The sequence below is a fragment of the Eleutherodactylus coqui genome, chromosome 3 (assembly GCF_035609145.1).
Source record: "Eleutherodactylus coqui strain aEleCoq1 chromosome 3, aEleCoq1.hap1, whole genome shotgun sequence".
Taxonomy (NCBI): domain Eukaryota; kingdom Metazoa; phylum Chordata; class Amphibia; order Anura; family Eleutherodactylidae; genus Eleutherodactylus; species Eleutherodactylus coqui.
In genome coordinates this window covers 308,662,399-308,685,967 of record NC_089839.1, presented here as the reverse complement: position 1 = coordinate 308,685,967, position 23,569 = coordinate 308,662,399, and the positions used below count along the sequence as shown (strand labels likewise).

Here is a 23,569-nt window from a genome sequence, read left to right as displayed (position 1 = left end):
CAGGGGTAGGAGGAAAGTTCTGTGCAGGAATATTGGCGCGCTGCGGAACAGGTCTGCAGAATGTCACTTATGTTACAGGTTTGTTGCAGGTTTCACCTCTTCCACCTATAGGTGTGAAATTCATGGTTAATCGGCAACGTAATTCACATGTAATACTCTGTCGCATCAGAAGAACATCCTACAGTGTGCGAGAAGTGAGCCTGAGAGTCCAACAGCCAGACCCCCAATGCCAAGGACGCCCCCTCATCCCCCGATGCCAAGGATGCCCCCTCATCCCCCAATGCCAAGGACGCCCCCTCATGGTCCAGGTTCACATCACCATAGCCATCTATCATATGACAGAAAGGACTCGTTGCCCCGGCGGTCGGCCGTTCTGTTCACATCTACATTAGCAGTTTTTGTTCTTCTGTTCCATAATCGAAAAGCGGAAACAAACGTTTCCATTTAATTTCAATGGGTTTTTAGGCTCTCGGATGGCGTCTGCAGCGTCACGTAACAACAGCGTCATCTGCTATTCTATGGTCTCCATTAAAAAAAATAAAAAAAACTGACAGAAAGTAGCCTTTCATATTTTTATTCATTGCTGTTAATGGAGAACGGTCGCAAACGGAAAGCCTCCCCTCTAATGATTACTTTTATGGGATTGTAGATGATCCATTAAAAATGGAAAACCCACTGTGACCGGAGGCTTGCTGCCCGCTGTAGGGGCGGAGGTCACGCTCCTCGCTACATTTCTTCCTAACGTATTTGCTTGATGTTGCTGCAATCAAAAGAAATCACGTGAATGTAAAGACGGCCGACCGGGAGATAAGATCACGGCCAGACTGAGCAGTGCCCACCACATCAGGGACCCCATGGCTCCTGCCTCCATGACATATATGGCTCCACACACAAATGGAAGCTGAAGGCTAAACGCGCCTTAATTAATGCAGCCGATTCCTGAAATGACCGTCCCGGTTGTATCGTCTCACTTCCATCTTTTCACCTTGGTCCGGGATTCCGTCACCATTTCTTCCTCGACCTCCAGCTCGCTGCCTAACGAGATCCATGGTCGGGGAACTGGAGGCACATATGTGAAGTCCTCCGAATCCTCCGTTTGTTCTTCTTCATCAGTAACCGGTTCGGGGGGCTACAAACCAAGAACATGCTCCCATTATCACACTACTGGACTTACATGGACAAAACATTTTATATGAGTACAGAGTGGCAAAAAAGGGGGTTCTGCTTTTATTCTTCCCTTTTTCGCTATACCTGCAGCAGACGTGAATGTGCGATCTCCTGTAATATATTATTATTCATTTAATGGCAGCCATGGCAGTTCCGGAGGCCAATTTTAAGCTGAAGGTCACCAAGGCAACCCTTTGGCCCCCATGATTGTATCGCAGGGGTGGGGAACGATGTGGTGACAGAAGCATCCTCTCCCACTGTTAGCCACTTAGGTGCTGCAGCTACCACTGACCACGGCATCTAAGGGGTTAAAGAGGTTTTCAAACTCCCAGAATAGGGAAAGACATAATAAAAATAAAATAGCCACTACTCACCTTCCACTCTTTCTCTGATGAAGTGCCACTGACCTGGTCCTCGCTGAAGTATACACAGCAGGGGTGTAGCTAAAGGCTCATGGGCATGGGTGCAAAAATTTATCTTGGGGCCCCCCAACTTCTCGTAACCCCTAAATGCAGAGGCATAACTTGAAGTTCCTGGGCCCCGATGCAAAACCTGTAATAGAGCCCCCAACTATATTGCTTTATTCATAGTACTAGGCTCCCTGGGCCTTACGGGCCCCCTAAGGGTCCTGGGCCCAGGTGCAACCACATCCCCTGTAGTTACGCCAGCAGCATTAAGCAATGACATCATATTCATCTTCACATGACTGCTGCAGCCAATCGCTATCCTCAGCGGTTACGTGCCATCCATGCCCACAAGACCACAGTGATTGGCTGCAGCAGTCATGTGATGATGAATATGATATCACCGCTTCCAGTTTCAGAGGGGACCAGGACATCGGTGCATCAGGTCGACCAAAAAAACTGTGGAAACGTGAGCAATGACCATTTCATTTTTTCTCCAATACCCTGAGGCAAGTTTTCTTAAGGTTCGGAAAGTCGTTTTTAGACGGCCGTTAGTGCAGAGTGCCAGCTGTATAATGCAGCCGGCACCACAAGTGATGGCATGGGCATGGGGCACAGCTCCTGAGCCCGCACCATACAGTGGAGTATTAGGACGCTGGATCATGAGAACAACCTTCCCGCAGCGCTGCAAGAGTACGCCACATGGTGCGAAGGGTTAAAGGGGTTGTCCCGCGGCAGCAAGTGGGTCTATACACTTCTGTATGGCCATATTAATGCACTTTGTAATGTACATTGTGCATTAATTATGAGCCATACAGAAGTTATAAAAAGTTTTTTACTTACCTGCTCCGTTGCTGGCGTCCTCGTCTCCATGGTTGCCGTCTAATTTTCGCCGTCTAATGGCCAAATTAGACGCGCTTGCGCAGTCCGGGTCTTCTTATCTTCTCAATGGGGCTCCGTGTAGCTCCGCCCCGTCACGTGCCGATTCCAGCCAATCAGGAGGCTGGAATCGGCAATGGACCGCACAGAAGCCCTGCGGTCCACGGAGGGAGAATGCCGGCGGCCATCTTCACCGGGTAAGTAAGACGTCACCGGAGCGCGGGGATTCAGGTAAGCGCTGTCCGGTGATCTTTTTTAACCCCTGCATCGGGGTTGTCTCGCGCCGAACGGGGGGGGGGGGGGGGGGGGGTTTGAAAAAAAAAAACCCGTTTCGGCGCGGGACAACCCCTTTAATGTGGCTGCAAAGCTAAAGCAGCTGGGACCTGCGTTATATAGGAGGATTCATGCCCCGAGTAGAGAAAATAACCTCGGTGTACTATTATATAATATTATAGCGCATTACATGTATTAGAGGCCAATCTGAAATTCAAACGTCTTACTTGCAGAATTAACTCTTTGGCTTCTTCCGTCACAACAAGATAAAAGTTCTGGCCGTAAGTAAAATCTCTATCGAAGACCAGCAGCAGCTCTTCTCCCGGATACTCCTTCATATGCAGAGAGGAAATGGTTAAAACCCAAAACTTTCATCAGAGTATATAAAAGGCGACACTGACATATTACGGCCGTACCGTAATAACAGATTTAAAGGGGCTGAAGTCGGACACGGCGGCTCGGCTCTTCACGTCGCTGAGAATCTCTTCTTTCTTTAGGAGCTTGAAAGGGTTTTCCTGGGTGACGTCCTCATCGACTCGACAGCTGAAGATCTCCTGAGTCTTGGAGGTCAGGACCAGAGGCACAATGTATTCTGGGTGACCTGTGCTTAAGGAAGTCACTCTGTTAAGGGGACATCTTACCTTATAAAAACAGGAACTAAGAGCTATGGAAGGTATAGTTGACTGTTTAATTGAGGGTTCATGTCATTTGTAAATCCCCCCATCCTGAAAAGAGGTCCCATCACTTTCTGTTCCCGGTCCTTCTTAATACTTTGCAGAAGACAAAGGTGATGAGATCCTCCGGTCAGGTCCTCATCTCTGCCATTCCAGAGGTGGGCTCAGCGGATGGACATAAGACTTAGCAGTGGGCACTGGGTCCACCAAAGGTAAAGCACATCTTTCTGGGCATTGGCGGTAGTGCAACGAGCTGGACTTGGTAGGGATAGCCCGAGTGGATATTCAAACTCTGATCTGGTCACAGTGGTGGCTACCCTGCGCAAAACGTTGGCTCATGCAGTAGACGGATCACACAAGGGATTTTAGCAACAAGAATTGGTGGTTGGAGTAATGTTTGACGTGACGCCAGTGCCTTTGAATGAGTTGGTATCATGAAATAAAGAGACGAGTCCAAATGGATGGCAGTAGAACCGAAGGCACACAGTTTACTGATTACTTGGATTAATTCTTCCAACTACAACTTGCACAACTGACATGACATGCCTTTGTCCCTTAATTCTCCCTTCTGCAGGATGACATGGGTGACCAGGCTAAGTTATCTGGTGCCCGTATGAGAAGGTTACTTGTGGAGGAATGGAGGAAAACAGTGCAAATTCCTCTGTAACCAATCCTGGCCTAAGGGGAAACCTTCCACTCCTTCCTAGGACTAACTAGGGATGACTGACGGAACAGAGTGGGTTAGGGTGCATTCTGCAAAGGTTAGTTAGGACAAACACCAGACATTGGCCTTTTGGTGGCCTGCCTAGGCCAATCCATATAACTCAACACACATTGATAGTACAAGCATACACATACTGGTATACATACATAGGCACTCTACATGAGGTAGTAAATAAGTGCTGTGGGGGCCCCTAAGTCTGGGCCACTATAGTAGCATGGTTGGCCTCTGTTTTATTTACACCTTTGCATCTAACTACCGATTATCGTGTAGGTCCTCAGACACGAGATGCCCGCAGTCATTACTTTTTAGGGGGCGGACGCTGAAATAATGTGACATTTTCAAACGGGTGATGACAGATTTTGCTGGCTGTTCGCTCTCAGGTGGAAAAGAGGTCGGAAATTATATATATATATCCCCTCTACCCTCTGCAGAAATAACACTCACAGATTTGGTGTCTATGACTGCTTAAAGGGATGATCCACGGATGAAGAAAACATGCAGGCAGGTGTGAAGTGTTGAAAGAAGAAGCCATATGCATCTTCCCTGCCGCAATGCCCGTACCATCGTTGGCCGAGCCCTGCTGCAGAGTGATGACATCCCGACAACTGGACATGTGACTGCTGCAGCTAACCACTGGTTGAACTGAGATGGTGATTGGCTGTAGGCAGTCACATGTCCCTGGTATCGGTGACAACATCACTGGCTTGCTGAAGTAGGAAGCATCACTTTATGAGATGGGAATACCCCTTTAAAGAGTGGCAAAACATTTTAAAAACTTCTGCCGTGTCATAGAGCCCCACTGATTGCTAAACTGGAGGGGCAGAAGCTCATCTGAGTGCTGTGCCCGTCTTCGGCACTGCCCTGGGCATTGTACGGGCTCAACAGAAAGTCTGTGGAATAGTACGCTGTTTGTGATGACAGCTGAACAGGCCAGCGACCGCATGACCTCCTCTGCCCGTTTGTTTTAGTGATCGGTGGGGGTCTCAGCATTTGGACCCCACTGATCAAAACTTCTGTCAGAAGTTTTCAAAAAGTTTAACTATACTTAACATGTTACATTTACACTGTAGACAACAGGTCTGCGGTGCACAGCTGGGGCCAAAAGGGTTAAAGTGACACACGAAGAGGTGGTGGTAAGTTTTGTGGCGGGGACAATAATCTACGCCGAGGACTCGCCAAACACTTTATGTCCTTCTTTACTAAAATAAGTTGAACAAGAATAAACTATCAGAAATAGACTGCAGATTACAGAGGTGACTCCGGGCTGCGGGACGCGAGAGTCACAAATAGATACAGGACAGGAAGCGAAGGCTGAAAATAAAGGTGCAGCGCCACCTACAGAGCGGAACAAACAGCATACAAGGGGGCATCCCAAATCAGCACTTACTATTTATCCCTCTCATTGTTTTCCCTCTCCTTTTTAGGCTAGGGTGTGCAAAAGTCGAAATTTTGGCCTAATTCGTGGCTTTCTGCAGTTTTATGCCAGGCCTGTCGCTTTTACGAAAAGTGGGCATGGCCCAGTGCTGGAGGGTGGCAGCGCACCGGATCGCAGGAATTATATAATCAGTGATCTTCACCCCCCAACATGGCGGTCGGACTCTTGGGCGGTATTTCTCGCCAAGCGCCCTCATGGCATAAGGCTCAGTAGAAGTTTCTGAATGCAGTCATCTTACCTGAAGACTGGAAGCGACGCTGAAAGCAGATACGTGCCCCTACGGAGGGGAGGCTCATCTGCAGCGCGCTGGCCGTCTGTGCAGGGTCACGGATGAGTGAAGTCATTTTTGCGTCCCCCGGCACATGATATGTGTGATATGATGTTATCTGGTTTCACCGTCGCAGCTCGGGGCGATGTGCAGTAATGAGATGATCGTCTCACGGCCGGCTTCTGTGCGCCGTACAAAAATGGCCATTGTTCTCTAGATGGGAATTCTGTCTGACGTGGAGCCGTAACCTCCGGGCGACATCTACGAGATGAGATCTGAATGTACACGAATGGGTACATCCGTCACAGGAGCCCGTCCTCAGAGATCGGGGGCTACAAAGACTGGGGGCCGTTAATGAGAAGGGGTCATCCTTACGCTGACCTCCACCACACATCCGCGGGTCGTCTGAAGACGCCTCACCAGCATTAACCCCTCCAAATCAGAATGTGTTTGTTTTTCGGGTGACGTCGCTCCATGATGCTTGTTGTTTGTGGGGCGAGTTTTATTTTTAATGGTACTATTTAAAGTATGTGTTGGAAAACTTGAAAAAGTGGGGAAAATGGAAAACAAAACATAATTTAGCAATTTTTTTGGGTGGGGGGGGGGGGGGGAGTTGTTTTAGACCCATTCATGGTGAGGCAAGAACGGCGAGTCCAGGCGATTACAGCGATATCAAGTTTATATAGTTTTTTATGTTACGCAACTTTAAAAAACTTTTCCCGCCCTCTTCTGAGCCCCATCGTTATTGCTGCGTGGGGGCTCAGTTTTTGCAGGGTGACCTGTAGGTTTTGTCCCCGTTTTGGGGTGCGTATGACGTTTGTGATCACTTTTTATTCAGGGAATGACATCACTGAATGGCTGTGAATGGCTCATCGAGTGCCGGCTGCAATTGGCTGCCAGCGCTCAACGAGCCAATCACAGCGCTCGCTTTGCTGGAGGCGGGGTATTCAAAGCCTCGTCTCCAGCAGAAGATTAGCTGTGAGACGAGGAAGACACTGCGCTGCTGCAGCGCCGCCGGAAACCATCAGGCCGGACGCGGACCAGGTGAGTATTGTGGGGTTTTTTTTTGGGCACCTGAGATAGGTCCTATTTTCAGGGGAGGCCTTATATTTCAAACCTTATACATCTTACTATCCCCGACCCCTTGCTCGGTCAGGCCACTTGGATGCCGCTGTCAATTCCCTCCTTCTGTGACATATGACCATTTATGTCATCAGACGTCCTGCGGTGACCTGAGCGGTGGAGGGGATCCCTGTTCATTGTCGCGGTCACTTACCTGAGCTGGTGGACGCTGCCGAATCTTCAGGTTTTTTAGCTAAAAGTAATTAAAAAAAGCAAAGATCAGACCGACCATCATTTTATCATCAGGCCAAGGGGGGAGACAAGGGGTTAACGGTAATACAAGTACGTCATGAAAGTAGTAATACCCAATGATGGGCGCTGTAGTTCTGGGACTATACCCACGCAGTTATGTGTGCATTAAATGATTCTGGTGCACAAAAAGTCACTTGTTTACAATTTTCGACCTTTTTGCGCCCGGCTCAACAGATGGGGCTCAGCGACGAGGGGCCGTGGACTCCGCTAGCTGTCTAGCTTGCTATCATTTATGACTGAGACTGTTGTCGATCCCAGCTGGCGTAGATTTCGCCTTCCAGTTCATGCCAGACATGTGCCACAAATTATTAAGAGGCGTTCGCCTGCTCGAAGTAAACGCGCCCCGTACGGCTGAAGGTAACCTATATATATATATATATATAGATGTAGCGTCGCCAGCATACAGCGGCGAGGCACGCTAGTGAACCTATGCCATTCGTGTGGTCTGGTAATTCGCATAGCGTGCCAAAGTTAAACAAAGAAACAGCGCGCCAAACATCCGTTACATCTGTAGCTGATATGGCGGCGACCAGCAGCGTGCGAGGTGCGGCCAGAGCTGCTGGTTGTAATGGTACACAATAAGGAGGGGGTCACATCAGCGTCGCGGCTTCCGCTTGGACCCTCAGTTGCACATTTCCGTGACAATCCCAGATGGCGCATTGCAGCGCCACCTCATGGGAAATGCCGGATTCCCATAAAAACGTACAATATATATAAGACTTCTGCAGGGATACTCGGCGTTATAGTGGTGAAGTCCCAGATACCAAAACCCCGGGATGAACCACATCCCGGGGTTTTGGCATCCGGTAGGTCCCATCGCAGGAGGATTGCGCCCTCGCACCCGTATATCTAGTGTGGGGTCTGAGCAGCGCACCGCCTGCCGGTTCCATCCTGCCTCCAGTCCTCCATGAAGACAGCGCTTTCCTGGGATAAGAACAGGAAGAACAGAGAGGAGGTAAGCCTTGTGAAATGGAGAGCAGCGATCTCCGTCACACCTGCTGCAGCGCTGCTTCCATCCTGGCTTCTATCCCCACGGCCTGCAGCACCAACAATTATATTTAACGAGCCTAATATGTGAAATGTTCATTATGCCCAAAATGTACGATAATATGACAAAAGCGTCTGCAGCCCCCAGATATACAACATGTCTGCAGACCTGCAGCGCCCCCAGATATGCGACATGTCCGCAGACCTGCAGCGCCCCCAGATATACGACATGTCCGCAGACCTGCAGCGCCCCCAGATATACGACATGTCCGCAGACCTGCAGCGCCCCCAGATATACAACATGTCCGCAGACCTGCAGCGCCCCCAGATATACGACATGTCCGCAGACCTGCAGCGCCCCCAGATATATGACATGTCCGCAGACCTGCAGCGCCCCCAGATATACGACATGTCCGCAGACCTGCAGCGCCCCCAGATATACAACATGTCCGCAGACCTGCAGCGCCCCCAGATATACGACATGTCTGCAGACCTGCAGCTCTGGACCGCTGGTCATCTTACAGCACACAGCAGTCTCACATTATATGGAATGTCACCGCCACCATGTGGTCAGACAGTGTACTACAAGGAAGCACTCAGTCATTGAGCTTCATAGATATTGATGTTTAACCCTTTCCCGGCGCGGCCCCTTTTTCCATTTTGTTCTTCTGAGCTTTTAAAAATTCATAACTTTTTTTTTTCTGCAGCAGCCGTAAAAGGATTCGTTGTTTGTATTCTTCATCGGTACCCTATAATGTACCTTTAATTTATGGGGGGGGGGGTTACAATGTTGATGGTGCAGGAAACATAATATGTTATCTTTATTCTGTAGCTTTTATTGTTTCCATTTTGGGGTACAAACAACATTTTGAGCACTTTTTATTAAATTTTTCCTTGTAATGGGGAGACCAACCCCCCCACCCCCCCACAATTCTGGCACGGTGTGGGGTCTCTTCTGGTAGCGTTCACAGCGCACGACTAATAATGTGAGACTCTAATAAATTAGGCTTTTACAGACACAGATCTTCTGATCGTTTGATTCTACAACATACTGCAATAACTTAGTATTGCAGTATATTATACATCTGCAGGCATTCTATGAAGTCCTGCACAGCTTAACAGGAGGAAATCCCTGGTGGATCGGGGAGCGCCCTCCCTTTGTCAGACCATTTAAATGCTGCAATCAATACTACAGCAGCACGTAAATGTGGCAGCCGTGCGTTAGCTGTTCTACACCCTCTGCGTACTGAGCGGGTTCAACTCCAGAGCCTGGCATCTACCTTACAAGTACACCGGATGACACTTATCATATATACACAGCATAGGGGTCTTAGTACCGGGACCCCCGCTGATCTCAAGATCAGGGGTCCTGAAGGGACACTCAGCTATTTCTAGCAATGCTATGAATGGAGTAGCAGTGCGCATGTTTTACTGCAGCACCATCAAGCAGGGACCTGCGGGACCCCTATTCTGGGGATCAGTAGATACAGACCCCTTCCCTGTGGATATAGGATAACTTTCGTTCCAGGCACAACCCCTTCCATGGTTTCTCTAGTAGAACAGATGCAGAGATCTTACAAGCAGAGTCACCTGAGTGTTTCGCTTTCCTCCCTTTTGCGCTCCCCGTCTTCTTGTCTTTACTCTTGGATGTGCGAGAAGAACTCCTGGAAGCTCGAGATCCCGATCTGGAAGACTCCTTAGTAGACATGTCTGCAAAACACACAACTCAATATGTGAAATACACGTGTATATGAGCCCGAAGGCTGCGGCAGTGCAGCGCGGATCCCTACAGCGCGGATCCCTACAGCGCAGATCCGGACTGCGGCCGCGTGCGCGAGCTCAAGACGGTACAGCCGTCCATTCATGAGATCACTATGAACTGAAGGGTCGCTCATATAACAGAAGGTTCCTGATTCTGCTAACCTTAACATACATATGTTTATCAATGGCGGCAGGGGTCCAGGACCCCCAATCTGGATATCCCAAAAATTATGAGAATATCCATTTAAAGGGAACCTGCACGACCTTTAAATCTCATAAACTACTTTATGAGGCTGATGGGTGGGGATCTGTGCTTCATACCCACCGGGTACCCCGATCTAGCATTGTGCGCACCATCAACGGCAGGAACTGGACTCTCCTGAGGGGCGGCCCACCGCAGCGGCGAGGGACCACCCATCTTTCAAGGACCTATCCCTTCCATCAACAGAGATATTTGACGACTCCCGGTAACGGACTCCTCCACCCCCGCCATAGAGTCCAGGCTGACGGCTCTGCAGATCTCCTTACCATCTAACTTTGCCAAACTTGTTCAGCCCATAAACTTGGCTACTGCGGCGGCAGAGAAAGGGTTAATCAGGCAGAGACGAAAGTGGCGCAATTTGCAGCGTCACATAATAACCTGACTGACGCAGATTCAGAGCTGGAATCGGAGCTCGGTCGCCTCAGAGCTGAAGGTGGCGGACCTGGAGGACCGGTCGCGTCGTAAGAACGGCAAGTTTCGAGGGATCCCAGAAAACGCGTCGGATCTGAAGGAATATTTAATCTTATGACGACATCGCAGTCGGAGCGCCCCCTAGAGGATTTCATAGTAGACAGCACACATAGGCGCCCGGACGATCGTATGCCAACTTCGTATCCACGTCTTCCATGTGAAAGAGGCCGCCGGGACAAGGAGCCCACGGCCCGCGCCATGCCAAGCGCTATCTGCATCTACAGACTTATCTGTGCCAACTGTGGCAATTGTGTGGCACAGAGGGTTAAGGCAGCAGTATGCAGTGCTACGCTCTTGCTCACAACCTGAAGGTTGTAGGTTCAATCCCTGCATGGTTCAGGTAGCCGGCTCAAGGTTGACTCAGCCTTCCATCCTTTTGAGGTCGGTAAAATGAGAACCCAGCCTGCTGGGGGGTAATAAATAAATTACCTGAAAGCGCTGCAAAATAAGTTGGCGCTATACAAAAAACAAGTCCCTTCCCTAACATGCTACTGTATTTATTGCGGACTCTTCCTATCGAGCTACCAAGACGTTCTTGACTGCATCTCACTTTGTCTTGGCGCAAAATAAACCACGTACAGCCCGCGCAATTCCTACAAAGGACAGATGGCGGGGGTTGTCTAGGCTTATTATATGGCCATGCTTGTCTCCCAACGAGCTCCGGTTGGAGGTCCGAAACACAGAAACATTTGGGTTCATATAGGGAAGCGCTTCACATCTCCGGTCTCAACCAAATCCTTGTGATCGCCTGGTAGAATCGACCTCCGCCTTCTTGCTTCCCACCTGTTGACCCACATATGATTATGTTCCTTGATCACGACCTCAAGGAGTCCTGCTGAAGGACCATACACCCCTCCGACCTGCTTATCTCCAGGTATCTCCACTCCCTCAGTTATTGCCGTTCCCATCCCCGACGGTGGGAGATCCCTACAGATACAACATTTCTTAGGTTCTCATACACCCCCATTTACACCCCGTTTCGCCTGACCCAAAATACCCCGACTGCAGGGCTGACTGCTGGGGGTTGTGGCAATAGGGGAACTCTGCCTCACATCTTATGGGGCCGCCCTCACCTCCAGCAATACCCCGGATTTCACTTATTATCCTCTTTGGTTGGTCCATCTCTAGTTTGCTATATTTTGGCTCAATGGGGGACTTTTGGGTGTAAAATACGGGCATTATCAAATCTTGTCCTACTGAGACTGGAAAAGCGAAGGCCTCCCCAATAGAAGAGTCGCGGTCTCACGGTCACCCAGACGTACGTTTACGAAAAATGCTCCCCTGCTCGTCAAATGTCCCGCTACTTGGAAGGCCTGGATATCCAGCAAGTGTCGTGTTTGGGGTGATGGGACCCTCTTTCCCTCCAGTAGCCCCCTGGGCCGCCTCCATTTCTTTCTCCCTGCTCATTGGTTACCGCTCCCCCCACTTTCCCTGTTATAGAGGACGCCATGTTTTATTCTGTCTGACAAGGACGCTTTACACGCAGTTATTTGGCGCACGAACGATCGTTACGTGTCGGATGGGAATGTAATAAACACCATGGAAACAATAAAAGGTTCCCTATAAGAGAGGAACAAGAAGGGAAAGCAGAGATGAACGAGATTAGTGAAGCCATGTACAGGTGCGCCAATCGTAGGGCACCCTAGGGAAGCTGGCTGACAACCGCCGTGGGCGCAGTTATGGCGGCCATATTGGTTGGCACTGCTCTCCCAGAAGCACTAACAAAGAAGATATTCGCTCCTGCCCGCAGAGGACGGCTGAAGGACTTTTGGTCTCCGGTAAGGGGGGGCTCCTCCATCACAATTTCCGGTATGTTGTCCCGCTCATTACCCGCCGGACCCCGTGATTATCGCGTCCCGCACAATATCAGCTGAGCTTCTGCTTCAGTGACTCATAAATAGAGGTTTACCTGCAGATCAAGTCTCCATTGTCATTAGCGTTAGGCCTGGATGGCGAACCATGACATCCCAGCCACTCAGTACTATGAACCATATTCGCTCCGTGCGCCGCTGCTTCCTACGTCCAATTGGCGCCATTTTATGAACAAAACAGTTTTTTCCCCTATTTTTACTGATATTTTTTTTTCTACCACCGATATTGTGTGACTTTCTGTAGGTCCCTGCAGGGACCTGCGATCTAGAATCGGCCAGATAATACACTGCAGTACTTATGTCCCTCCCCTTGTTAACCGCTTACATGTCATGGTCAGGATGGACCGCAGCATCTAAGAGGTTAAAGGGGTTGGCGGAGTCGGGGCTCTTCCACACTTGCGTTTATCTTGCGTGTTTTTTTCACGTGATATCACTGTGGGCTTTTTTTTAACACAAAGCACAAACTTGCGATTTTTGTGAGGTTTTAACATTAGAAAGTCCCATTAACAATTGCATTAAAAAATGCAGCGATCTCGCGTGAAAAAAAGCGCGCAAGATAAACGCAAGTGTGGAAGAGCCCTCGTGTAAGGGCAAACTAAGGGCTCCTTCATGGTGTAAGCAAAACAGCTGATCCCGCTCCCCATTTGTTCTCTGCCCCATTCCCCGCTGCGCCGCTGTTTACAGGCTGCGATCATCATGTGACGTCCCGTAAACCTGCTGCTGCAGCCAATAACCAGACACTGGCTGCAGCAGCGTATTTGCAGATGGCTCATGTAAAAATGAGTTGAGCAGGGAGACCGGAGCCGCTGTTGGCGGGGAAGGGGGGGGGGGGACAAGTGGGGGAGCGGTATCAGTCGATTTGTTATTTTACAGCTTAGGCTGCCCTTTCGTAACTCAGTCAACCCCTTTAATGGCCGGGATCTGTCACTTACGGCTGCGGTCCTGCGGGTTCAACTCCTGTGCTCCCCCAACACCAAATTGTGGAAACAACTTATTTCCCATGATGTAAGAGTATGCCGTGGGACTGGAAGGGGTTAACCCCACAAGGACGCAGCTACATTTACTGCTGTTGTTGCCAAGGGGTTTGAATTCTATACATTCTGTGCCTATGGAGCTGTCATATGGTCATGTGACCAGGCCTCGGGGGGCTCTCGCCGGCGCCCAGCAGATTAACAAACAGGAAAGATGATGAAGAGGACAGGAGCGAGTCCAGAGAGCTGCTGCAGCACGTGCTTACCATGATACACACAAAGTGCGGTCAAATCGCCGTTTACTGCGCCAATTACCATAAAATTGCAGCATTTTTAGGTGATTTTGTAGCAACAATCTGCAGTCTGACGGCACCATGTGAACAGCTGCTAAATGTCATCGAGGAGTTCTAAGGCGTTCGCACCGACCCTTTTCGTGCGCAAATTCTGTCCGATTCCAAGATGGACTAAACTTTATGGGAAAAGCAGCCGTTCATTTCAAGGGTTAATTCACACAATCGATTTCCTCCCAGATCAATAATCCCAGTTTACAAACCCGCTGCCGGTCCGTTCGTGCGAGAATCACCGATTCTATGGGAGGGTGAAAAAATGTATCCTAATCACGTGTCGTGCGATTTGCGTGCGGCGCGTTCTTGACTCCTGTAACTATTGGAAACACAATGTGTGAAAAACGGATACAAATTGTGCGTTCTTATTGCAAAAACGCATCGTGAACGCAAGAAAACCGTAGTGAAATCGCTGGTAAATCAGTCCGTTTTTCACGTGACCCTGCAGCCAATCACTGGCCTCGGCAGTATAAGGCTTCAGACCGCGGAGGCCAGCGATTGGCTGCAGCAGTCATGTGTGTATATGGTCACTGCTGCAGTTTATAGACACGGACAAGCGGATGGGCGAGGGATCGCAGCGCTCAGCGTAGCTTACTTTGTTACTTTTTTCACATTTCCGCCCCCCCCCCCCCCACGTCCAATTTCACGAGAGCGCGGACTATTCCGTTAAAAGAACAATGGCATCCGTTATGTAAGGTCAGAGCTTCCGCAGAGCTGGAACGGACATTAATGACATCAGAGAGGCGGGTCTGAGACTAAAGGAGGTTGTCCCCCCTCAAAGACTGACAGGTCATCTAAAGCTGATCGGTAGCGGTCCACTGCCCAGCACCCCCACCAATCGGCTGATCGCCAGGGCCAGTATTCTGTCTTGCCAGAAGCAGACAGCTCCGTAAGTTGAGCAGTGGCCTGGAGTGGTATTGCAGGCTGAGTCTTATTCATTCAATAGGACTGAAGCTGCAGTACCAATCTGAGCCACTGTGCATCGTACGGAGCTCCATACATTGGAGTGCTGACTCCGGAGATCAGTGTTGGGTCCTGGATGGTAGACCCCCGCTGGTCAGCTGTTGTTAAACAATGCTGAGGATACGGCATCTAGATTCAATTACTGGAAACCCCTTTAAAGGTGCAAAAGATCTGCTGCAGATTTTGGTGCCGTTCGGTTGTCATGGCAGCTTTCTGAAGGCCCCCAGGGCTGCCATGTATTTCTGCCTGTGGCCTTTCCTAAGAGAATGCTGGCAGAAATATGATATAGAGCAGTATATGGTATAAGAGGACAAACGTTCGCAAGTTCAAGACCCCTCTGGGGATTGAGAAACAAATAAGTGAAAATGAAGTGTCTTATTATAAAAAATAAAGGATTTTACATGTAAAAAAATAAACTTTTTCAAGTATTCATAATAAAAAAAGATATTTTGTATCACTGCAGCCGTAACAGTCCAATGTATCAAAATAACGCATTATTTATGGTGACCGTCAGCGGGAAAAAAATACACAACGTCAGAAATGTGATTTTTGGTCATCTTGGCTCTGAGAAAAAAATGCAATAGAAGTAATCGCAGAATAGTCGCACGGATTCCAGAATGTACCAACAGAGACCGCGGGACATCGCGCAAAAAAACAAGACCGTGGAATGAAGTCTGCGCGACGCTTTGGCTGCAGTGTGTAAGAACGCTCCTTCCGCAAAAAATGGCGAAACTGCCGGGCTTTTTTCCCATTTCACTCCCCTTAGAACCCTTTGCATGTTTTACACGTCCCGTTACACGGATCCGCGCCCTCAGACCGCGACGCTGGCGGGAAAATAGAAGTTGTGATTTTTTGACAGAGGAAAGGAGAGACTAAAAATGTTTCAATAGCCCCGCTGCGTCCCTTAAGGGGTTAAGAGCTTGTAGATGCAGTAAAGCGGCCGTTTCCTACACGGCGAGGTATTGCGGGGTGGATGCTGGTCTCCAAGCAGAAGTAAAGCGTATGGCGATGACGGCGCCGCTCACGAGACGCTGACGGGGCGCTGACTCACCGAAGACGCAAGGTGGAAAATACTTCTCAGCCGCTCGGGAAAAACATCCTCCGGTCTCTGCAGAAGACCGACAGAGGGCGAAGGAGGCGGCGGGGCCATCACTGTACGAGGGTAATAGGGGGCGCTTCCTGGGGATGATGGGCGCCGGCCGGTAATTTCACCTCTACACGGCGGAGTGGGGGGGGGGGGGGCGGCTGAGAAATCCGGTTGGTGTTACAGACGCCATTGCGGGTTTGCCGATTTGGGGTGTCTGGTATCAACATGGTGGCCGCAGTAAGGTGTACGGAAGCAATCCCCGCAGGGCGCATTCGCACGGGCGCATTCCGTCCGGCCCTTAATTGGCTTTCTTTTGTCTGCGTAAATCCACAGTGATTATCCGCGAAAAACAAAAAAAAAAAACGGAAGAAAGTCCGACGGTTTTCGGTTTCTAATGGGAGACCTCGCATCGCACTCGTGTGCACAGCGTTCGCCGCGCGGGGTCTTCTGTCCCATTAAGAGCGATGGGCGATGCGTTTTAAGGAGGAGAACACGCTGCGATTTTTTTCGGTGCATGAAAATGGCGCTCTTGTGTATGACTTAATTCAAAGGAATGGGGTTCATATCCGCACGTGATTTGAGCGTCTCGCAACGCACAAAAAATCTCGTGCGAGTTTCTCGGCCGCATGAAGGGTACGCGCAGCAGTAATTGTTATAGATTTGCGCTAGGAGAGACCGAAGCGGATCGCAGTGCCGGTCCTGCGGATGAGATTTCCACAACGCGCCATTTGTACTGTGGATTTCACTCCTTTCAATGTCAAATCCCGTCAAAAAACGTATTCCAAACGGTTTTATCGCGATTGCCCGGGTTCTGCTACGCAGTTATTGGTGGTTTTGAAGGTGTTTCGCGGTTTTATGATGCGTTTGTGACGATTACGCTGCACGCGGTATTAAACCCTTTTTTGGCCGCGGTTTCGATAAGAACATCTGGTGTAAATGTAGTTCTACAAGCGGCGGTCGGGGCGACAGGGACTTACTAATTAGTAACCAAACCAGCGAGACTTTGGACTGGCCACGTGCCGTCCGGACTACATTGTGCAACAGAACTGAGCGAAGGAGGCGGACGGGACAGGAAACGCTCGGCTCCTCCTCACATCAGCGCTGCGAAATCCGTTTTTCTGTTCTATCATGGAAACTGGATTGCCAGCCAGGGATGGATCCGCCACGTCGGATAACGATGGCGCCTGACGGACCCCCCTGGCTATACCGGGGTCTGTCGGGTTTACATTTGGGTCTCTGGCATCTTACCCACCATAGAACCCGCCGTGTGACTGGGGCCTTAGAGCAGCGGTACCCGCTGCGGGACCCGCTGCGGGACCCACTGTAGCCACATGTCGCCGGGCAGCACCTGGACGCGCCAATGAGACTGGTTGCCGCCTGACAATTAGCGCTGATCTACATGTGGTTACAGTGGATCAACCCCCACGGGTACGGCGGCCATATTGGAGCCCACAGAATGCGGACCCGAATTCGCAACGTCATAAGGAGCTGTGACCTCGTAAGTTCGGGGCGGTAGGTCCCAGTGGCGCCATGAGACGCGCTAACATGGGTGAGAGAATGCGCCCATAAGTCTATACTGACAGTAGGGGGGCCGGTATCCTGCTTATCGAAGCAGTGAAGGGGATGAATAAAAGGACCCATTCTATGATGGAACTGAACGGACCCCGGCGGCTATATTGGGGTCTATTCGGCTCTTTTTTGGCATTTTATCGGAAAAAAAACATCCTGCGCGAACAACTGCGGAGCCTCCGATAGCAGAATATATATATACACACATTGCTCCATTACCAGCAGCCCCCTCCCCCACGTTCAGCCATAAGACTCATTAACCCCGACTACACGGGGCCGATGGGATAAACAGTCTGATCAGATTATCTATTAACACGTTGCATCATGCGTCCGGCCGCTGCGCCGCGAGGAGACAAAGGCAGAGGCAATGTTAGCAGAGGGCACGGTTGTGACATAAGGTCAGCAGCCTCGCAGGCCCCCATGTGCTGACAGTCACCGTCCCTCTGGACACTTTTTGGGGTATTTTTCCACTTAAATGTGTATTTTGGGCCATCAATAATTTTTGCAATAAGGTTGGATTATAAATGCTGTTTTCTGCAGCCTCTGCATATCCCTGTATACAGTAACTGCAGTCAGTGCGGCTGCACTCCCCCCTGCTGCTGTGCTCCTCTCTGCTGCTGCTGCGCTCCCTTCTGCTGCTGCGCTCCCCTCCCCTGCTACGCTCCCCTCCCCTGCTGCTGCGCTCCCCTCCCCTGCTGCTGCTGCGCTCCCCTCCCCTCCTGCTGCGCTCCCCGCTGCTTTCCTATTACTGCACCTTTTTATCTGCTGATTTAGGACCCCAGAAATTGTATCTTTGCGCTCATACAACTGCAGGATTCTCGCTTGCACAAACGAACGAGTTGGTGACATCATCACCAGACCGTTCGCGCGGCCCGTTCAGACAGGCAGTTTCATCGTTGACACTTCTTGTTTAGGGTTCGCATTTCCCGAATGGAACATGTTTAAACGGAGCGACGAGTTAACGAGCCGACGATGACTTGTAGTCCTGCAGAACTGGAACGACGGACGAGAAGCTCACGATATCCGTTCGTCCTTCGGCCGTTGGCTCGCGGTCAGACGGGAGGATCGGCGTCACGGTCGTTCATTCGAATTGTTCTTTGAAAGATAATTGTTCCGTCTAAAAACTCCCTAAGAAGAGAAGAAGGAAACGAAGCCGGCGGTCCGACCCCGCCCACGGATCTCACTGATTGGCAGCCGGAAATACAGGCATTTAACCCCTTAGTGACCACCGATACGCCTTTTGACGGCCTGTATCGGTGATCTCTCTTCCTACATCCCGGGTGCCGGCTGTTTCTTACAGCCGACACCCAGCAGCAGCAACACCAATGAGCCGCGCCGCTCATGGGAGCTGTTAACCTTTTAAATGCCGCTGTCAGAATTGATATTCGGGGGCCCCGTACAGCCCCTCAAAATGAGATCATGAGAAGCTGTGCGGGTGTCATGGCGGCTGGGGGGCTTCTGAAAGGCCCCAGGGATTGTCATGGCAGAATGCCTATCAAGCCGTCCCGTGGGATGCCTGTCTGCCCGCCCGATCCCAGTATGATGTCATGCTATGGCATGACATCATACTGCAGCAGCAACCAAAGTGTAGCAAGTTGTTCTCTCCTTTGGGGACTTAAAAAAAAAAGTTAAAACACGATCAATAAAGTTTAATTATTAAAAAAAAAAGTTTTAAAAATTCAAAAACCTAAAAAACTCCTTTTGCCACATTTGTAATAAAAGAATCTAAATAATAAAACACAAATCCATGTTTAATATCGCCGGCCGCTAATGTCCGATCTATCAGAGTAATGCAGTATTTACCCCGCATGATGAACAGCGGCAGAAGAGGGGGAGGGGCCTACGGGCCCCCGGGACATCAGTCAGGGAATGCAAATGCCGCTGTCAGAAGCTGTTGCGGGCGGATGTCGGCTGTAAAGAACAGCCAGTCCCCGTGTTATATGGAGGGAGATCGCCCCGCCATCTCTCTTAATACATACCCCGAGGCTGCAGGACGTAACTGTACTTCCTGTATCGTTAAGGGGTTAAAGGGGTCGCCCACTTATAAACAACTGATGGCTTATAGCCAATTGGCAGAAGTCTACCAATCTGGACTCACACTGATCAGCTGTTCAACAGACAGGAACGCTCATGCACTGAGCCGATTTCCGCAGGAAGCAGACACCTCCGTTCCCACTGCAGTGGCCGGGCTTGGTACTACACATAAAGCTCCCACTCACTTCAATAGGAAGTAATACCAAGCTTGGCCACTGCAGTGTGAACAGTGCTGTCTACTTCCTGCAGAAATCAGCTTAGTGCATGAGTGTACCTGTCTGTTGAACAGCTGATCGATGGGCATCCTGGGCGGCAGACCCCCTCCAATCTACAAATAGATCATCAATAGTTTACAACTGGACAAGCCATTAAAGGCTTCGCCAAGTGCCTTATGTTTATGGGCTGCTTGCACCAACCACGTAGGTTTGGTTAGACGGCAACCAGCTGCTGATCTTTAGGTGACACTTCAGCACCAAGACCTTTTGATCTAAAGTTGTATCGCGCATGCTGATTGGTGACTGAGGTCAGGTGATCTTCTCAGCATTAAAAACACGGCCACTACCAGAAGCAACCACCTAGAAAAAGCCTACCAGGCTATCAGCCGAGTCCACCATCTTGGATTTCAGTCGCCAAACTAAGTTCAACTAGTTTGATCCACCAAAATCAGGGTTCCAATTGATCGAGGATCATGGACGGACCCGCGATGGGAAACGTTTGTCTACTTGATCTTGGATCAACTCTTGTTGATCTCACAGATTAAAACTTTGGTGCACCGGACCCCGAGTAGGGCAGAATTGTGATATTTCTCCTCCAAAGATGTAATGTGACGGAACCTACAGAGGGCGCTGTTTGCAAGACTGGGCAATGGCATGTTGGGAAGATATATGTGTGGTGGTGAACCTCAACAGGCCGATTGGTAAGCAGGCTGGCTAGTAAGTCAGCATTCACCCGGCAGCGCGCTTTGTGGTCAGGTGGCCGGCATGATCCAACCAATGATGGAAGGTGAAGTGGATTCGTGTCACGCCCCCTATGTATTGACCCGCGCCACTAAATTTTTTGCCAAACATTTTGTGTTTTGTCTATTTGACGGTAAAAGGGACAAAGTGCAGCACGTTCCCCCCTCGAAGGATGGTGACCGTGTGTGATCGCCCGACGGCATACCCTGCCAGAACCGAGGCCAACAAGAGCTTCATTATGAGGTTTTTCCTGGAAATTCCTCTCTCACTTTTATCCGACAGGTCATATGAGGAGCCGACATTCATCTGGTGCCAAGACACACACTGCCAGGGGCGGCGGGCACGGCTGAGGGTGCCCCCTGTATGATGTGTATGTGAGGAAACAAAGAGAAGAACCGGTAGTTCTGCGTGCGCCAACATGGAAAAGATCACCAATTGAAGAAAAAGCAGACGAAGGGGTCAAAGTGACAAACCAAGATGGCGGCACCCGGAGCCATCAGTAGGAGCTCTTGGGCTCCGATGCCAAATCTGTAATGGGGCCCCTTACCTACCATGTGCTATTTGTAATACTGGTGTCTTTGTACGTGATGGCCCAGGGCCCGGTAGCGACTGCCCCTCTCTATAGCGAGGCCCCTGGCTGCACCCCTTAGAGCGAGGCCCCTGGCTGCACCCCTTAGAGCGAGGCCCCTGGCTGCACCCCTTAGAGCGAGGCCCCTGGCTGCACCCCTTAGAGCGAGGCCCCTGGCTGCACCCCTTAGAGCGAGGCCCCTGGCTGCACCCCTTAGAGCGAGGCCCCTGGCTGCACCCCTTAGAGCGAGGCCCCTGGCTGCACCCCTTCTCCGACTACCTGATGCCCACTGTACATTGGTGGTGAATGGGTAGTCTAAGACACGGCAAGCTGCTCTGATTGGCTAGCAGCGCTCACCTGTGCAGCACTGTCCAATGTCCTAGGGCTTTTTCACACGACCGTGCTTGTGCAGGGATTTGCGCACACAAAGTCGGTGAGCGCTAAACACCAAATGGAATCCATTGATTTCATTGGTTCGCTCTCACAGGAGAGTTTTGCGCACATTTCATGAACACGTAAAAAGTAGGACCTGCGCTATTTTACTGCAATTTGCAAAGCAGAAGTCTATAGGAGGTGCGAAAATATACAAGGGGAGCGTGCGGCGCCGCGCAAAACACGAGGAAAAGAAGATATCTGGACCTTATTGGGCTTAAATGGCCATTAAATTCCACGGAGCGCGTGTGTCACGCGTGTGAACTGGCCTTGTGTGCGCAAAAAGTACAGCGCCTCATGCAGACGCGTGCGACACGCAGATTATGGGCCTCATCCGTGCACAAATATGCTGCAGCGAGTATTTTTGCGCATACGGTCATGTGAGGCCACTCACCACCATCCTTCAGTGTAAAGGCACGCCCCGACTGAACGACGAACAAGAATCTGTTCACTTCTCTTCGTCATTCAGTTTCCGCAAGCAGAAAACTAAACAACGGCGCGTGTAAAAGGGGCGTCGGCTAACTTCACACGGGTGAGCGGGGCTTCCCTGCCCGAAGCTGCCGCCGATCCGATTGGAATCAATGGGCGATTTGAGGGCACGCTCACAGGTAGGATGCGCCACAACGTGTTTCCAACCACGATGCGATGCGGGGGAAAAAAATTGCGCATGTGAATGACCCAATGTAAAAGTTTCTCAGCCGGCCTTACTTTAGGCCAGGGATGACTCTTTGGTCACGTGACCTGAAGATGGCGGCGTCGCGTCCAACGGGCTGCGCTGTCACTTACTGCAACCAAAACACAGCAGTTGCTAAACATTCCCAAAGTGTTGGATTTTAGGTTGCAGATGGCGAGCCGCACGGACGCTGTCCATCATACACGCAACACACGCCACACGCAAAACCAGACACGCAGCAGCAGTTTGATAGAACGCACCAATGATTTGGTCACATGACTTCCTGAGCCCTGATACTGCCCGACACACGCCTGCTACTGAACACGCAACACAATGATCGCAGTGCCGCTCTGCGCCATCGGTGGTCAGCGGGCGCGCATTGTGACCTGACCACACGGCTGTAAAAATCCACAGATGATCAAACACATATAATAGAGGAGATCACAGCTCAGCATCCGGACTGCATACTTATGGGCTGCAGCTCACTAATATAGAAGGTAATGACAATTAAACTGTCCCCCCAGCAGGCAGAAGCGGTCCGGCCTCAGCTAATGCGGATGTATTATGGGAGTGATGTGTAAGTGATGTCTGCTGAGCATCAGACGGGGGCTGCGCTGCAGGGAGGTGGCCGCAATACACAGAGGAAGCCCCCAGGGTAACAGGCGAGGGGGCGGGGATGGAGAAGTGTTTTCGCGGCGCGGCCCTTTCATACACGTGCATTTTTTTCTTTTGCAGCGGGTCCTTATTTTAAGCGATTTCACAGTAAATTTGCCCGTTATCGGCTACGAACGAGATACAATGGCGCCGCTGTCGCCCGCGGTTACGGGATTCACGCCGGTCTGATGACATTTTACATTCTTTCCTATTGAGACAACATGTGACTTTTGGGAAAACTGCCCGCACCACAAAACGCACAGTACTCGCATAGAGCGCGATATCGCCATGGAGATCTGGCGGGACGCATCACGACTGCACCGGAGACGCCGTTCGCAGTTCTGGCGCAAAACCCAGGATGAAATACCGCAGCATGCTGCGCTTTATCATTGGAAGAATGGCGGCCGGCGCCCAATAGAGGTCTAACGGCTCCATCAGCCACCATTACTGCCACGCTTCCGTTTTTCTGTATTCCTAGGCTCCTATGACCGGTAAAGCGGGATGATGACGCATAGGACCGCCATGTTGGTTGTCACCGGCTCCCCACGGGCTAAAACCCAAGAGGACCTCTATGTTCTCAGGTAGGTGGCAGTCCCATTTCTTCGGACCACCGACCGCACACACTTACCTCTCTCTATTTCCGGTGCAGCTTTCAGCCCCCAGCTTGCGGGTGACTACAGCGTCCCTGGTACCTGTTACTAAGACACGTGACGAACACCTGAGAGATTGACGGCTCCCTCAACCAATAGACTCCCCGCCTGCCAAGTG

The 23,569-nt window shown here is 50.6% G+C and overlaps 1 protein-coding gene across 2 annotated transcripts in view; it reads right to left on the bottom strand.

The window, feature by feature from the left end:
• Nucleotides 1–23,511, bottom strand: part of DNAI3 (dynein axonemal intermediate chain 3) — a 68,778-nt gene extending 45,267 nt beyond the window's left edge. The window contains exons 1-6 of one of the 2 annotated variants that reach the window (XM_066597875.1): nucleotides 23,430–23,511; nucleotides 9,764–9,895; nucleotides 7,101–7,139; nucleotides 3,140–3,324; nucleotides 2,951–3,055; nucleotides 986–1,129 (exon numbers count right to left, since the gene is read on the bottom strand). In XM_066597875.1, the coding sequence (XP_066453972.1) occupies nucleotides 986–1,129; nucleotides 2,951–3,055; nucleotides 3,140–3,324; nucleotides 7,101–7,139; nucleotides 9,764–9,893 (603 nt within the window). In that variant the 5' untranslated portion in view covers nucleotides 9,894–9,895; nucleotides 23,430–23,511. The remainder of the gene's footprint in view (nucleotides 1–985; nucleotides 1,130–2,950; nucleotides 3,056–3,139; nucleotides 3,325–7,100; nucleotides 7,140–9,763; nucleotides 9,896–23,429) is intronic. The other variant, XM_066597876.1, reaches the window with a different exon arrangement.
• Nucleotides 23,512–23,569: the final 58 nt, after the last annotated feature.